This window comes from Scomber scombrus, chromosome 10, assembly GCF_963691925.1.
Source record: "Scomber scombrus chromosome 10, fScoSco1.1, whole genome shotgun sequence".
NCBI lineage: Eukaryota > Metazoa > Chordata > Actinopteri > Scombriformes > Scombridae > Scomber > Scomber scombrus.
In genome coordinates this window covers 32,527,874-32,545,204 of record NC_084979.1, presented here as the reverse complement: position 1 = coordinate 32,545,204, position 17,331 = coordinate 32,527,874, and the positions used below count along the sequence as shown (strand labels likewise).

Here is a 17,331-nt window from a genome sequence, read left to right as displayed (position 1 = left end):
TGTACATTACTGCCTTAAAATGAACAATAATCACTCATCATAGATTTTCTTGGTTTTATGTGGCTGCGGTAAAAAAACTTCCAACAAAAAAACTGGAACGCAAAAAGGATCATTCTGGACCTCATATTCAGTACAGCATCAGCAGATCTGCATAATCAGCTCTGAGGGAACTGAAGAGCCTGATAGGAAAATATTAAACATAATGAACACTTTGCATGGTGCCAGTAAAGGTGAGGTAAGAGGTTAATGTTTAACCTACAGCTGCGTATCATCAGTCACAGACTCAGAGAGAGAAGCAGATACAAACAGACGATGATGGAGAAAGTTCTTCTCAGCATCATAGCTGCGTCAGGTAAGACTTTTATTTATTTATATATGTGTATTTTTAAAATGTCATTCATTTCCCATATTATTATTAATATTATACATTGTGGTATCTTAGTGAGTGTAATATGTACAGCACTGTGACAACTTTAAACACAATGACTTTAGTTTTACAGTGCTTTTCTATTAACTGACACACTAAATACAAAATGATAGTTGGAGTTTTTTATGTTCACATCAAAAACCTTTTACTGACAAAAGTAATGACACACCTGAATACACTGAAATGTAATGTTATTTTTAGGTGGTGTTTAATCAATGTGCATGTCTGTCATCACAGTGCTGTGTGTCGTCTCGTCACACGTTCAGCATCAGTACCACTTTGTTTATGAGGTGAAGAACATGACTGAAGCGCAGAGTTACTGCAGAGACAAATACACAGACCTGGCCACGATAGACGACATGGAGGATGTGAAGACCCTGACAGACATGGTGGATTTAAACAAAATGGTCCTCGATGAAGACGGCCAGGCGGTGAATTCACTTTTCACTACTGTTCACTCTGTATCTGTTAAATTTGCATTTATGACAATGACAGTCTGTAAGTGAGAGGTGTCACACACACTGAGCTGCTGCTTTAGTACATTTTCTTCAGACTATGATGAACATTTTAGTACAAATGTTCCACTTTCTTGGTAAATATGACCCAATGACTTTGTTTTAAGTGGGACTTCATATGGGAGCAATAACAGAAAGCTAAATGTGAAATATGTGTAAATATCATGAAAATGGACAAAAATGATTTTAATTTATTTTGTAGTAATATGACTATGAATAAGAATAATAAGGCTTTTTCATATAACTCCTTTCATCTACAAAAAACAGCTCAAAATTATTGACCATTGAAAACAGAAGACATCAAATCATTTAAACAAGAAAGAAGAATTTAAAGTTTATTATTATGTAATAATGTACAGTTTGCTGTGTGTGTCACTTTAGATGAAATCTACTCTTATAATGTATGCGAATGGAAATGTTATACAAAGTATCTTTAAGCTGAGCAAAGACAAATGTTGTATAACACAATCTAATCTTGCTTTCAGACGGTCTGGATAGGACTGTACGATGACGAACAGCTGAACAGCTGGAGGTGGTCAGACAGACATGCAGAGGTTGAGTTCACAAATTGGGCCAAAGGCGAACCGAACAACGATGGGAGTGTTGAATACTGCACAGAGATGTATGATCCTGGAGTATGGAACGATCTTCGTTGTGCCAGAACCCTTCGGGCAGTCTGCTCTTCTGTGAGAGGTGAGAGTTATCACTAACGGTCCGTTCTTTTCCAGTTACTGTTCAGTTTCCTCCAGATTTGGGCTGAAATAGTCAGTTCCATCAGTGTGATCCCTGCATTCATTTCAAGGTGTGAAGCAGAGTCATGAAGCCAGTTTCTATAAAGCCTGTTGACTCATTGAGCTCCAACATTAACACAGGTCACTGTCTCAGTCAAAGGGGTAAGAAAAGGAGGCAAAGTGACTCTGATGTGCCTATAAGGATGAATGTGTGCCTCCATGTTCATATGTATGTGAAACACTAAGCATTGGGGCGCCTTCTCCTTACTCATTTGGCACAAGGTAATCTTTAAGAGAGTGAATGCTTATGATTGAGTATGACAGAAGATAAATAATAGGAATTCCCATTACAAGCCTTTATTTTTCTTCATCATTGTAGCGGCTCCATCTGTGCAGCATGCAACTAAATTCTTATAGGGAATATTGTGCTTTCTGAAGTACGTATCAGCTACACTGAAAATGTCCTCTCCTCTTGTTGTGGCTGTGAGATTAACAGACATAAGAATGTCTTGTTTCAGCTCGGTTTCCTCAATGTACTGTACATATACAATGAGAATTTCCTCCTCTGCCACAGTGGTAGTTTCATCCAGCTGGATTGAAAACGGGCCTGTCTTGATTTTTTTGACGAGTGTGTTCTCAACGTTTCCTTCCATTCTGTCGATTCTGTTTTTCACTGTGTTGTTGGGCAGTGGTACAGTCTTAAATGTGTTAGCCACCTGTGGTCCACATAGTAGCTCAGCCATTTTAATGCAAGCAAGTATAATCAGTGTTTCCCCAATGTTTTGTTGATTTCTGGCTTGAGCAATGAGGAGATAGCACTCCAAAGATAGCCCATAAAGACCATAAAATGTGTTGTTTTTATCACACAAATGAATTAAATGATGACTCATCTATATTTAACACATTACATAAAATTATTACACCCCTTAAAATCAAGAGGGCTTCGGGCCTGCTTTATTGGAGCAGTTCTCAGTGGATTCATAATGACACAAAAACGTTACAGAAACTGTGGCATTCATCTTTTTTCACTCATGTAAAGTGACAGACAGGAAACACAGATTTTCACTATGGTCTATTTTCAGGGTCAGATGTGAAATTTATCCTCATCAATACTACCATGAATTGGACTGAGGCCCAGAGCTACTGCAGAGCAAACTACACAGACCTGGCCACTGTGAGAAATGAAGCAGAGAACCAGGAGGTGAAGAATCTAACTGATGGAGAAGAAGTCTGGATCGGCCTCTTCAAAGACTCCTGGAAGTGGTCTGATGGAAGTAACTCCTCCTTTAGGTACTGGGCCTCAGGAGAACCTAACAACTACGCTGGGAAGAAGGAGGATTGTGTGGCAATGAACTTCAACCATGCTGGAGGTTGGGAGGACTGGAACTGTGACCAGAACAAACCATTTATTTGTTACAAAGGTAAGTCATGATTCAGTTATCCAACATCAGTCCCATCAGCCTCCACAACAGTAACAACACAGAGTTTAACCTCCAGTTCAGGAATCTTCACACCTTCATCATCTTTCCCTGAAACCACAGAGCAGTTTGCAGGTACAAGACATTGTATGTGCATTATGAAGGGATCACTACATTTGTGAATCTCTTCTGGAAGGATTCTGTACATGTAGTTTACATGTTGGTATGAAAAATGTGTCACTATAACAACACTCAGAAAAAAGAGTGAAAACTGATGAAGCCTGTTTGTTTCTTAAAGAGATTGATCCAAAGCACAAGATGCGTGTGAGTGTGAAGATGAACTCCGCCCTGGATCTGAACAACCCTGAGGTGATGGAGGAAGTCTTGAAGCAGGTAACTAACAGGACTACAATGTCAATGTTGTTATGAACTAGAGTCAGACCCAAGAGCAGGACACATAGCAGGATAATGAGTGGAGGTGTTTATTGCAAGGCTGAATTGTGATGGAGGCTGATGGCAGGGGGAATGGAGCTCAGAGCTGCTGGGCGGCTGAGGATGAGGTGAAGGTGATCCTAAGGCACGAGGAAAAGTCTGATTATTAAACAGCAAAAAAGAAAGAGTAGAGAATTTACGAGAGTAGCAGAGCCTGAAGTATAGCTGTCACTGAGGTGAGACAACACTCTGGCATTGTTGGAGAGCTGGGGTTCATGTAACTGCAGGTAGGTAAGCTGATGAGAGGCAGGTGTGAGTGGCACAGCAGAGCCAGCAGAAAGGGGGGAGAACCACGGCCACGCCAGCTTCACACACAAAAACAACAAGAAAGAGAGAGAGAGACAAACAGGAAGAACACAGAGAAACACTAGGAGTCTGCAGCAGAGCCAGTCACATTCACAACAAATGTTACATTCAATATTACAGTATATAACAAGCTGGTAGAACATTTTGCTGTGGAGCCCCTGTGTGTAGTTGTGGCTCCTTGTCATGTTACACATCTGGGTAACACTTTACTTGAAGGTATCGTCATAAGAGTGACATGACACTGTCATAACTGTTACATGACACAGTCATGAACGCGTCATAAACATTATGTCAATGTCATAAACGTTTATGACTGGCTGGTGTCATTATAAAATCAGAATGACACTTACTGACAACAGTCATAAACGTTTATGACATTGACATAATGTTTATGACGCGTTCATGACTGTGTCATGTAACAGTTATGACAGTGTCATGTCACTCTTATGACGATACCTTCAAGTAAAGTGTTACCCAGATCTTTGAGTTGTTTTTGGAGAAAAGTTAATAAAATGAATGAAATGCGTTTTTTATCTGGCTCATGTCACAACGGCAGATTTTCTGCTAAACTGGAACTTTTACTCTTCATACTTGAAGTAAATTGAGCTGATTGTAGTTTTGTTCTTTTAATCAGGCAGGATCTGAAATGCAGGACTTTTACTTGTAATGTAGTATTTTGACATTGCTGTATTTTGACTTAAGTAAAGGATCTCAGTCTGTGAGTGATATTCAACACAGTAAATGTTTGTGTATATCAGCTCAAACAGAGGATGAAAGAGAAGGGGGTGAATGAAGACGTCAAACTGAGCTGGAAGAAGCAGCCTGATGGAAAAGTCTTCCACAAGGAGAAGAAGAAGACGGCAAAAAAAGATGAGCTGTAATGCTGTGTAGAAGTTTGTCTGTTTCTACTGAACAGTTTTTTCCTTCATTCTTTAAAAGTGTGATGTTTTGTTTAAAATATTTGGTGTGATCTTTAAATGATGCAAGTGAGAGTAGTTGTGTGTGAGGCAGACGCCACTGAGCATGTGCGATTCTGTTGAAGCTTCACTTGTTTGTAGAATTTTAGTTTTTAGAGCCCGAGCTCTTCACAGTGTGAAGGCTCTATTTTATCTGTAGGAAAAACTCTGCGTTGTTTTTTTCTTCCAAAACAAACATATTCTTGACGACGACCTAAACATGCACAAAACTCATGAAAATGTGCACATGCGTCACACCTGGTGAAAATTTGATATTTAATCAAATTACTTTTATCACAATTATTTTATGGCCTAGGACACTTTAAAATGTCAATTTCTTCCATCCAGATTGACATTGAAATACGGTATGTAAATGAATCATGTCCAGACGTCACTGTCCATCCAAAGGAAGTCGGCCCTTTCTATTCAAAGTTGCGATTTTGCCGCCATTTTTCCCATTTCCAGTGCTCGTACTTTAAAGCTGCAGTCTGTAGTTATGAGAAAAAAATTGGACTTAGCCAGAAAATGTGAAAGAGTACAGCCTCCAGGTCCCTCTTTCTTCCTCTCTGCTGTTCCAGTTCTGCCTTCTAAGCCCCTCCCACAGGGGCCGTTCACGCTGCACGCACGTGAAGGCTCGTCCCCATAGTAACGCTGTGGACACACCGAAGAGTGGTGACAAGCGTCCTGCGGCGAGTTGCCATGCAATCTCTATGTATGTTTACATAGAGATTATGTATGTTGACATAGAGATTGCATGGCAACTCACCGCAGGACTCTTTTAGAGAGGAAACCTGTTTGACCAGTGAGAGCAAAGCAGACGCTGTGTGGGGGAGGGGGGGCTGCCAGCAGCGTGTGTACAGCCCATAGACTGTATATAAGAAATGGACGTAACATCCGTGATGTCACCCATTGGTTTGTGGACTGCTGCTCGGAGGCCAATAGTTTCGGATCTGAGCAGCACCATCTTGAAAATTTCAGGTGCATGCTGGGAAAAATAAAAACAGGGATTCTATTCTACTTATATGGGCTCCTTATAGGAGGAGCATGGGGCGCCCTCCTGAACCTGTGAACCAATCAACCTTTCAATAACGACGTAGCCACGCCCTAATGCATACCCTGCTTTATCGTCACATATAAAATCAGGGAGGCCAAAATGTCCCAAATGAACATCATACTGCATTGAAGAAGGCTTTAAACTAGCGATTGAGACCATAAACGCATTTTGAAAACGTTTACTGAGGTTAGAAATTAATTAATTAATTAAAAACGGTCGCCCCCTGGTGGCCTTTTGATAGAATGCAGTTTTAAGTTACTTCCTCGTTGGCCTCATTTCAGAGGACCGGAACTCCCCGCCTGGGTGACAAGCGTCCTGCGGCAAGTTGCCTTGCAATCTCTATGTAAACTCGAGTTTACATTTTGTCAAAGCTTATGTATGTTATTCTACTGTCAGATCATAATGACAATTTAGCAAATATAACACAAAATGAGTTACAGACTGCAGCTTTAACAAACCCATCCTACAGATTTGACCTCACCGACTTCAAATTCGGTCAGTATCATCTAAAGTTTTGCCTGTGTTATATGTGGTGGGCGTGGCAGTGCGGCAAAGTTCAATGTTCAAAGACTCCCGGTCTGAAGGCCCATAATCAGTGACAGCCATAGCGCCACCTACTGTCAACAGGAAGTAATAAGCATCATTATTTGACTAATTAGTCCTAGCAGGTTAGGCAGATACTGATACTGAAATTGACTTAGCTAAGATGTAAGACCTTGATGATGCTCCTTCATTAATGTCATGACTCATAATCAAATGCCGTTGCCATTTTTCCTTTTCCACGCCTCGTACTTTAACAAACTCCTCCTACAGATTTGACTCCACAGACTTTAAACTTTGTTTCGACATAAAACAGGAAGTCCTCATAACTCCTACATACATTGTCCGATCTGCACCGGCATGATGAGGGTCCCACCCTGAACACGTCTATGTGTCAATACTGACTCATATTAACAGCGCCACCTACTGGACACATGAAGTCAGCCTCATATGACAAACATCATCTGATTTACATGAAATTCACAGGTTGTTTCAAAATTATTGATTTATTAATGAATGATTAATTTAAATAATGTGTCTCCTCTCGAGGGGTGGTGCCCCTTTTTAACGAGTGCTTATTAATAAACATCATAATTCGCTACCACTGATAATCCATGTACCAACCAAAAGGAAAACTATCAATATCACCAAATTACACAGATAATTCTTTCCTGAAACTTTGAAGAAGTGAATAATGAATTATAAGAATAACGGAGCTTTAAAATAAAGTGTGACATGAACTCAGATGGCGTGTCCTGGTGGTGATTGCCTGCCTCGCCTTAATGTGTTGCACCTGTGTCTCATTGTCTTCCCCTCCTTCTGTGTCAGACCTTCTTTGCCTTAGTTTGAGACTTCCAGCATTTTCCTGTTGTGTTCCTAGTGTGTTTCCACCTTTGCATGTTTGACTGTGTAGTGGACATACGGCTGAACATCATCTGGCCATAGTCACCTTTGACCCCGGGTGAAATAAACTAGACCCAGTCTCTCTTTGGGATAAACAAAAGTCCATTAACATTCCACAAAGAAGATCAAAGTGACAGAACTACATAAAATGTAACATAAGACAGATATTGGTTTCTCCTTCAGGCATCAGCACTGGTCAAAAACCCCCACTCCCCTTTCTACCATTAACTGAACCTGTGAATGGAAATGAATGTTAAAACTTATACATAGACATCTTGGTCAATAGTTATGTAAATAATTATAATGATAATCAATTTATGATCTTACATGGGGCCTAGCCAGGCACAGCCCGAAGAGGCAACGTGGGACCCCCTTCCCGTGGGCTCACCACCCGTAGGAGGGGCCAAAGGGGTCGGACACAATGTGAGCTGGGCGGCAGCCAAAGGCGGGGACCTTGGCGTCCGATCCTCGGCTGCGGAACGTCACCTCTCTGGCTAGATATAGTCAGCCTCACCTCAACACATAGCAAGGGCTCCGGAACCAGTCTTCCCGAGAGGGGTTGGACTCTCTTCCACTCTGGAGTTGCCACTGGTGAAAGGCGCCGGGCAGGAGTGGCAATACCTCCCTTCGCCTTCGGGTGGGGGGACGGATCCTGACTGTTGTTTGTGCCTATGGTCCAAACAGCAGTTCAGAGTATCCACCCTTTCTGGACTCCTTAGAGGGGGTGCTGGAGAGTGCTCCCTCTGGGGATTCCCTCGTCCTGCTGGGGGACTTCAACGCTCACGTTGGCAGCAACAGTGAGACCTGGAAGGGTGTGATTGGGAGGAATGCCCCCCCCCCCCCCCCCCCCCCCGATCTGAATCCACCTTTTTCCACCTTTGCATGTTTGACTGTTTAGTGGACATACGGTTGAACATCATCTGGCCATAGTCACCTTTGACCCCGGGTGAAATAAACTAGACCCAGTTTGGTAGAGAAACGGACACAGTCTCTCTTTGGGATAAATAAAAGTCCATACACCCTTATACATAGACATCTTGGTCAATAGTTATGTAGTTATGTAAATAATTATGATAAAAATCAATTATCTTACATACATGGTAGAATAACAATGTGTTATGCTTGATTATATTAATTATTTTCAGGCTTTAATGAATGAAACTGATGTCTGCTCAATGCCAGAATAATACATTCTGTGTTGTGTTACTGTATTATAGTATGTATTTTATAAGGATTTAATGACCTGAATAATAATAATGAATGAAGATGATACGTTTTGTGGTAAAAACCAGAAATGACATCCTCACCAGTGAGATAAAGAAGGAAGGGAAGGATCTGATAGGCTGACACACACAGTCCTCCCCAGGGAGAAAACCAGCCTTCACTGCTGGATTCTCTCTCTTGTTTTGTTCCTCTCTTAACTTTCTTATGTATCTTGCTTCGACTCTCTTCTTAAGTCATCAAAGCGGGTGTAGTTCTGAATGGCTCGATCATAATCTGAGAAACACAGTGACATCAATTTAAATTCATGGAGGCTTCATTTTCATGTTTCTTGACATTTGAACATATTGTGCACATCTCTTATGTCACTGTCATTTGCATCATGCAAAGTGTTTATTATTTTCCTATGAGGCTCTGCACTGTCACACTGGCTGATTATATCGGTCTGCTGATGCTGTACTGAATATCAGGTCAAGAGTGATTTCCTTGTTATGGACTTTTCTTACTGACCACACCCACAGAAAGCCATTTCTACATATGTTCAAACCAACTTTGACCACGTTTAACATTCGACATCAGAACAGGATATAAATAACAGAAAACCACAAAAAGCAGAATAAGAGCTCGTCAACCAGAACCTGATGGTACCGAACCAGAACCAGAACCAGTAGTTAGAGCCTCTCTCTCTCTCTCTCTCTCTCTCTCTCTCTCTCTCTCTCTCTCTCTCCCTGTGTGTGTGTGTTCATACCTGGCAGCAGTTTACTAGCAGCATCCTCAGCAGCAGCCAATCAGGCTCCAGCTCCCTCCCTAAATGTCTAAATGTCCAAATTCTCTGATTCCAGCTTCTTAAAACAAACAAACAACTAAATTTAAAGAAGTTAAAATAATCATTATCTGCAGTCCTGTACATTACTGCCTTAAAATGAACAATAATCACTCATCATAGATGTTCTTGGTTTTATGTGGCTGCGGTAAGAAACCTCCAACAAACATACTGGAACACAAAAAGGATCATTCTGGACCTCATATTCAGTACAGCATCAGCAGATCTGCATAATCAGCTCTGAGGAAACTGAAGAGGAAACTAATAAACACCATGAACTCTTTGTATGGTGCCATTAATATATATCAGGAAAGAGGTTAATGTTTAACCTACAGCTGCGTATCATCAGTCACAGACTCAGAGAGAGAAGCAGACACAAACAGACGATGATGGAGAAAGTTCTTCTCAGCATCATAGCTGCGTCAGGTAAGAGTTCTATTTATTTATATATGTGTATTTTTTGAATGTCATTCATTTCCCATATTATTATTAATATTATACATTGTGGTATCTTAGTGATTGTAATATGTACAGCACTGTGACAACTTTAAACACAATGACTTTAGTTTTACAGTGCTTTTCTATTAACTGACACACTAAATACAAAATGATAGTTGGAGTTTTTTATGTTCACATCAAAAACCTTTTACTGACAAAAGTAATGACACACCTGAATACACTGAAATGTAATGTTATTTTTAGGTGGTGTTTAATCAATGTGCATGTCTGTCATCACAGTGCTGTGTGTCGTCTCGTCACACGTTCAGCATCAGTACCACTTTGTTTATGAGGTGAAGAACATGAAAGAAGCGCAGAGTTACTGCAGAGACAAATACACAGACCTGGCCACGATAGACGACATGGAGGATGTGAAGACCCTGACAGGCATGATGGATTTAAACAAAATGGTCCTCGATGAAGACGGCCAGGCGGTGAATTCACTTTTCACTACTGTTCACTCTGTATCTGTTAAATTTGCATTTATGACAATGACAGTATGTAAGTGAGAGGTGTCACACACACTGAGCTGCTGCTTTAGTACATTTTCTTCAGACTATGATGAACATTTTAGTACAAATGTTCCACTTTCTTGGTAAATATGACCCAATGGGCCAGATGCAAGAATATGTTCGTATCTTTCTTCTTAAATCTATCGTACTTTTTCGTGAGGTGGAATTTACGAGTGTGCCACGTCGGATTCATCAAACACTCGTATCACCAGGAAACAGTCGTAAATGACTTTCTTAAACATGATGAATCCCACCTGTTTTAAATCAACGCTCATTCCCGAGAATAGTAAATTAACATGAATGACGCCCCCAAAATACCATATAAGGTCAGACGACCGGCAGGTTGTTGAGAAGCTCCATTCATGAAAATGACTCTAAAGCCTAAGAATAAGAACTTTACGAGCTCTCAGACTGAGGTCCCGCTCTCAGAAATAGATCAACAGAAACACAGATTATTATTTAGTGTTAGTGGACTTAAAGGTCCTGAGAAAGACAAAGAATGAGGAAGAATGACCCGTGCTGTGAATGCTGTCTCAGCTGTTGCACTGTCATCAGCCATGGAGCTAAACTATAACTTCGATCAACAATATTTCAATTAGATGTATAAAAGTAATTAATAGTCAGTTTGCATTGTGGAAAAGTAACCGTGGACAAGTTGAGCTTGGCTCCCCCTTTTTGCGGAGGGGTCTCTAAAATACCCGGTCATCGCTGCTTGCAGCCTGCGAATCAACATTATTAATTTCTTTAATAATAATTTTTAAGAAAATCCAAGTCAGTTGATTCTGAAGACCAGAGCCAGTGGCAGACTGGACAATTAGACAATTAGACCGTAACAGTCATGTTTTATTGCTTTGGAGGACTGCAGGTTGGTTGTGCTTGAAAAGGTACGACAGGTCTGCACCACTCGTACATTTTTTTGTACCTAAAAGAAAATCCAAAATACGAGAAAATTGCTGAATGCGGCAAATCCTCGTAAATCACTCGTACGCATGGTTTAAGAAAGAATATGTGCGTACGAGTGGTTCTTGCATCTCGCCCATTGAGTTTGTTTTTAAGTGTGATTTAATATGGGAGCAATAACAGAAAGCTTAATGTGAAATACATGTGTAAATATCACAAGAATAAAAGTACAATATTTGCAAAAATGTTTTTAAATTATTTTGTAGTAATATGAAAAAGAATAAGAATAATTAAAGCTGCAAGCAGTGATGAACGGTAAAGCATCTTCAAAGTTGGATTAAATCTGTAGGAGGAGTTTGTTAAAATACGTAATGTGATAATGGCAACAAACAGCACCACAATTCAAAATTTAAGTCAAAATGGCCTACTTCCTGTTGGAGTTATTGTCTGGGTCCAAGATACTTTTTTGTTCGTCTTTATTTATATATGTGTTACATATGTGTACCGAATTTTGTTGGTCTACGTCAATCTGGAGCAAGGGGCTCAATTTTTTAAAATTTTACCACGTCCATTTCTGTGAGCTATAAAATATCACATGCGTGAGGTCTGATGCGTGTGGAAATTTTCGTGAGATTTCTGGAATTTTAGTACAAATGTTCCACTTTCTTGGTAAATATGACCCAATGACTTTGTTTTAAGTGGGACTTCATATGGGAGCAATAACAGAAAGCTAAATGTGAAAAATGTGTAAATATCATGAAAATGGACAAAAATGATTTTAATTTATTTTGTAGTAATATGACTATGAATAAGAATAATAAGGCTTTTTCATATAACTCCTTTCATGTACAAAAAACAGCTCAAAATTATTGACAATTTAAAACAGAAGACAGCAAATAATTCAAATAAGAAAGAAGAATTTAAAGTTTCATTTAAAGTTTACTATCATGTAATAATTTAACAGTTTGCTGTGTGTGTGCCATTAAATGACTGAAATACTAGTACCAGCAAGTAATACTGCATCAGTTACTTTAGATGAAATCTACTCTTATAATGTATGTGAATGGAAATGTTATGCAAAGTATCTTTAAGCTGAGCAAAGACAAATGTTGTATAACACAATCTAATCTTGCTTTCAGACGGTCTGGATAGGACTGTACGATGACGAACAGCTGAACAGCTGGAGGTGGTCAGACAGACATGCAGAGGTTGAGTTCAAAAATTGGAAGAAAGGCCAACCAGACAACTATATGAGTGTTGAACACTGCACAATGATGTTAACTACTGGAAAATGGAACGATGAGCGTTGTGACCGAACCCTTCGGGCAGTCTGCTCTTCTGTGAGAGGTGAGAGTTATCACTAACGGTCCGTTCTTTTCCAGTTACTGTTCAGTTTCCTCCAGATTTGGGCTGAAATAGTCAGTTCCATCAGTGTGATCCCTGCATTCATTTCAAGGTGTGAAGCAGAGTCATGAAGCCAGTTTCTATAAAGCCTGTTGACTCATTGAGCTCCAACATTAACACAGGTCACTGTCTCAGTCAAAGGGGTAAGAAACGGAGGCAAAGTGGCTCTGATGTGCCTTTATGGATGAATGTGTGCCTCCATGTTCATATGTACGCTCCACCACTGGATACAGAACGTCTGAAGAGAGAAGTGTAGACGTATGAAGAGGCTGTTAAACAAAACAAACTCTAACATAGTCAGTGTCTTTAATTATTATTTTTACTGACACAGTCCTTTATTGGAGCAGTTCTCAGTGGATTCATAATGACACAAAAATGTTACACAAACTGTGGCATTCATCTTTTTTCACTCATGTAAAGTGACAGACAGGAAACACAGATTTTCACTATGGTCTATTTTCAGGGTCAAATGTGACATTTATCCTCATCAATTCTACCATGAGTTGGACTGAGGCCCAGAGCTACTGCAGAGCAAACTACACAGACCTGGCCACTGTGAGAAATGAAGCAGAGAACCAGGAGGTGAAGAATCTAACTGATGGAGAATGGGTCTGGATCGGCCTCTTTAGAGACTCCTGGAAGTGGTCTGATGGAAGTAACTCCTCCTTTAGGTACTGGAAGTCAGGAGAACCTAATGGTGGGAAGAAGGCTTGTGTGGCAATGAACTTCAACCGTTCTGGAGGTTGGGGGGACTGGACCTGTGACCAGAACAAACCATTTATTTGTTACAAAGGTAAGTCATGATTCAGTTATCCTTTAAAGGACAGTTCCCAGTGTTCCCAGTGTTCCCAGTGTGTGTGTTAAGCAGCAGTCAGGTTTCCATATGAACAGTAAAGAGGTTTTCCTCTCTGTAATCATTCCTCCTGTTCACACTGACTATTAAAAGATCTTCAATTGTGCTTCCAGTGTTCAGTGATGGAGGACTGTATCACAGTGTGTCACACAGTCATTTAAAGTAGATGTGAAGCTTCTATTGAGCTTCATCAGTCTGAGTTATTCATATCAAGTTGTTACAACCTGGCTCAGAGGTAGGACAAAAGATGGAAACCACACATGACTTTAAACTAGAAAACATACATTTATTGAATTAAACTAAAGTAACTACTATTCATCAGTAATGTTTGTAATGTACGGGTGTGTGTATAAATGTAAGATGAAACAAGAATATAAATAACCAAAGTTCAAACAAACCCAGCAACTCAAAACAGATGAGAGAGAGAGAGTAAATGCTCAGAGCTCTATTTATAAAGGAGCATTCACACCAATCCAGGTGTTGACTATCTCTCATGATGAGCCACTTCCCAAACAACCAATCAGAATTTCAGTCAGAGGCCATGAGGCCGTCACAAAGTGATATCTGACACATTTACCGAGTATTAACAATAGTAATAGTAGTAGTAGTACTTGTTACAATAGTAGTAGTAGTAACAGTAGCAGTAAAAGTAGTAGTGGTAGCAGTAGTAGTAGCAGTAGTAGTAGTACTTTTTGTAGTATCAGTCTTTTTAGCAGTAAATTCCCTCTTAGTGTTTCCCTGTTGAGCTGTGGTGGAAGTATAGTAACACAAAGACTTTGCTACTAAAAACACTGTAACGTTGAAACATAGAAGATGAAGATTTGACTGAAGCTTCATTTTAGCTTCAGATCAACTTTTAAATCCATGTTTCCACAGAAGGAGGACTGTGGGTTTAGTCCTCCATCACTTCCATTGTAAACATGATGAAGGGATCTTCTAATGGTCAGTATGAACAGTCAGCTCAGTTTATTTATACTGTCGTACACAGACTGAGAAATATAATCAAATGTTAACACAAAGTGGGAGCGTCCTCATAGCCGAGTGGTTCCAGCACATCATATACCCACAACGTCCCTGGTTAGAGTCCAGCAAGAGCTGTTTGTGATTATTAGAACAAACCACCTTCAAATGTTCTTAATCATTTACTTCATTAACATATTTAATGCTGTATTTTTCTTGTGTATGTGGTCGATGTTTCAATATGATCTTTCTTTCTAGAGCAGCATCTCATTCCTCTGCCTTATTGATTCAGTATCTGATAGTTTCATTGTGTTTTCAGTGTTCACAGATCCAACCACTGAAGTACCAAACTGGACTCTCCAACCTTTTCCAACATCAGTCCCATCAGCCTCCACAACAGCAACAACACAGAGTTCAATCTCCAGTTCAGGAAGCTTCACACCTTCATCATCTTTCCCTGAAACCACTGAGCAGTTTGCAGGTACAGGACATTGTATGTGCATTATGAAGGGATCACTACATTTGTGAATCTCTTCTGGAAGGATTCTGTATCTGTCGACTGTATTAAGAAGACCTGGAAAAGGGAAACCAATGTTCCCTGATACTGCACGTTCTAATATTCATAGTTGTTCAATAAACAGCAGACACGGGTTAATTCAGATGAAAGTGATTCACCATTTTCATTACTCTAAGGTCATGTTATATACATTTGACCAGTCTGTCATGAATGTGAATCAAGTGATGGTACATTAATGCATTTAGTTATAGACTGTCCTCTGAGGGACTTGGCTGTCTTTAGATGCTCAGAGGACTCTTTAACTCTCCCGTCACACATTCAAACAACAAAAAAATGTATTCTCAAAGACAGGAAGACATTCCTCCATGCTTCAGAAACTGGCTGCATGGACTCGTTTTAGTTATTCACACGGAGAAACTGTGATTTAATCATTTAAATTACAAATAGAAAGAATATTGGTGTCCCTCTTTGCTAAATGTGCAAAACTCACTTTTTGACTTGTTTTTTATATATATATATATTGTTCTGTTTTTGTATATCCTAATTTTGATGGGTTTTATTTAACAATCACATGTGACTCATATGTACTGTCAGAAGGTTTTGTGTAGTTTACATGTTGGTATGAAAAATGTGTCACTAAAACAACACTCAGAAGAAAGAGTGAAAACTGATGAAGCCTGTTTGTTTCTTAAAGAGATTGTTCCAAAGCACAAGATGCGTGTGAGTGTGAAGATGAACTCCGCTCTGGATCTGAACAACCCTGAGGTGATGGAGGAAGTCTTGAAGCAGGTAACTAACAGGACTACAATGTCAATGTTGTTATGAACTAGAGTCAGACCCAAGAGCAGGACACATAGCAGGATAATGAGTGGAGGTGTTTATTGCAAGGCTGAATTGTGATGGAGGCTGATGGCAGGGGGAATGGAGCTCAGAGCTGCTGGGCGGCTGAGGATGAGGTGAAGGTGATCCTAAGGCACGAGGAAAAGTCTGATTATTAAACAGCAAAAAAGAAAGAGTAGAGAATTTACGAGAGTAGCAGAGCCTGAAGTATAGCTGTCACTGAGGTGAGACAACACTCTGGCATTGTTGGAGAGCTGGGGTTCATGTAACTGCAGGTAGGTAAGCTGATGAGAGGCAGGTGTGAGTGGCACAGCAGAGCCAGCAGAAAGGGGGGAGAACCACGGCCACGCCAGCTTCACACACAAAAACAACAAGAAAGAGAGAGAGAGACAAACAGGAAGAACACAGAGAAACACTAGGAGTCTGCAGCAGAGCCAGTCACATTCACAACAAATGTTACATTCAATATTACAGTATATAACAAGCTGGTAGAACATTTTGCTGTGGAGCCCATGTGTGTAGTTGTGGCTCCTTGTCATGTTACACATCTGGGTAACACTTTACTTGAAGGTATCGTCATAAGAGTGACATGACACTGTCATAACTGTTACATGACACAGTCATGAACGCGTCATAAACATTATGTCAATGTCATAAACGTTTATGACTGTTGTCATTAAGTGTCATTCTGTTCCTGTAATGACAAGTTGACATTGTTTGGGTTGTTTTGATTATGACAACTTGACTTTAATCAAAGTGACATTACCACAAAATGGGTTAACCCTAACCCTTCATTACACTGTCATAATGGAGTCCTGACAGTCAGTTTTGGGTTTCCTGTCCGTATCCTGTCAAACATCTATAACCAAGTGCTATAATTGGTCTGTAACCTTGCACATCTAATTATAATAATCATTATGTCAACTTGATTAAAGTCAAGTTGTCATAATGAAGACAACCCAAACAATGTCAACTTGTCATTACAATGTTGGAGATCTTCTACCAGTCTGTTGTTGCCAGCGCCATTTTCTTTGCTATTGTGTGTTGGGGCAGCAGCATCAGAGCCAGCGACACCAATAGACTTGATAAGATCATCAAGAAGGCTGGCTCTGTACTGGGCAGGAGTCTTTTGAGACCGTGGTGGAGAGGAGGACACTGAATAAACTGTTCTCCATCATGGACATTGACCAGCAGCCTCTCCATCACACAGTGGACAGACAGCGGAGGAGGAGAAGGTGCTCCGCTGACTAAGGGACAGATACAGGAAATCTTTCCTGCTTCATGCCATCACACTGCATAATAACAGCTAAAAAACTCTGGGCATAACTTACAGTCACTACGCACTATATTTTATTTACTATTGCTATTCTTTATACTTTATATTTTATATTTTGCTATTTTAGTATGTATAGTTACCGTATTTAGTATATCATAGTATATGTATCGCCACTATGTGTCCTG

At 40.1% G+C, this 17,331-nt stretch overlaps 1 protein-coding gene across 1 annotated transcript; it reads left to right on the top strand.

Moving 5' to 3' along the window:
• Positions 1-260: 260 nt before the first annotated feature.
• On the top strand, positions 261-17,121 carry LOC133987780 (macrophage mannose receptor 1-like). Its single transcript, XM_062427220.1, has 13 exons — positions 261-352; positions 665-858; positions 1,428-1,635; positions 2,756-3,094; positions 3,176-3,226; positions 3,390-3,484; positions 4,648-4,749; positions 5,424-5,534; positions 10,154-10,318; positions 12,436-12,643; positions 13,164-13,493; positions 15,725-15,819; positions 16,993-17,121. Exons 1-13 carry the CDS (start codon positions 313-315, stop codon positions 17,119-17,121), a joined length of 2,067 nt encoding a protein of 688 aa, XP_062283204.1. The 5' UTR covers positions 261-312.
• Positions 17,122-17,331: the final 210 nt, after the last annotated feature.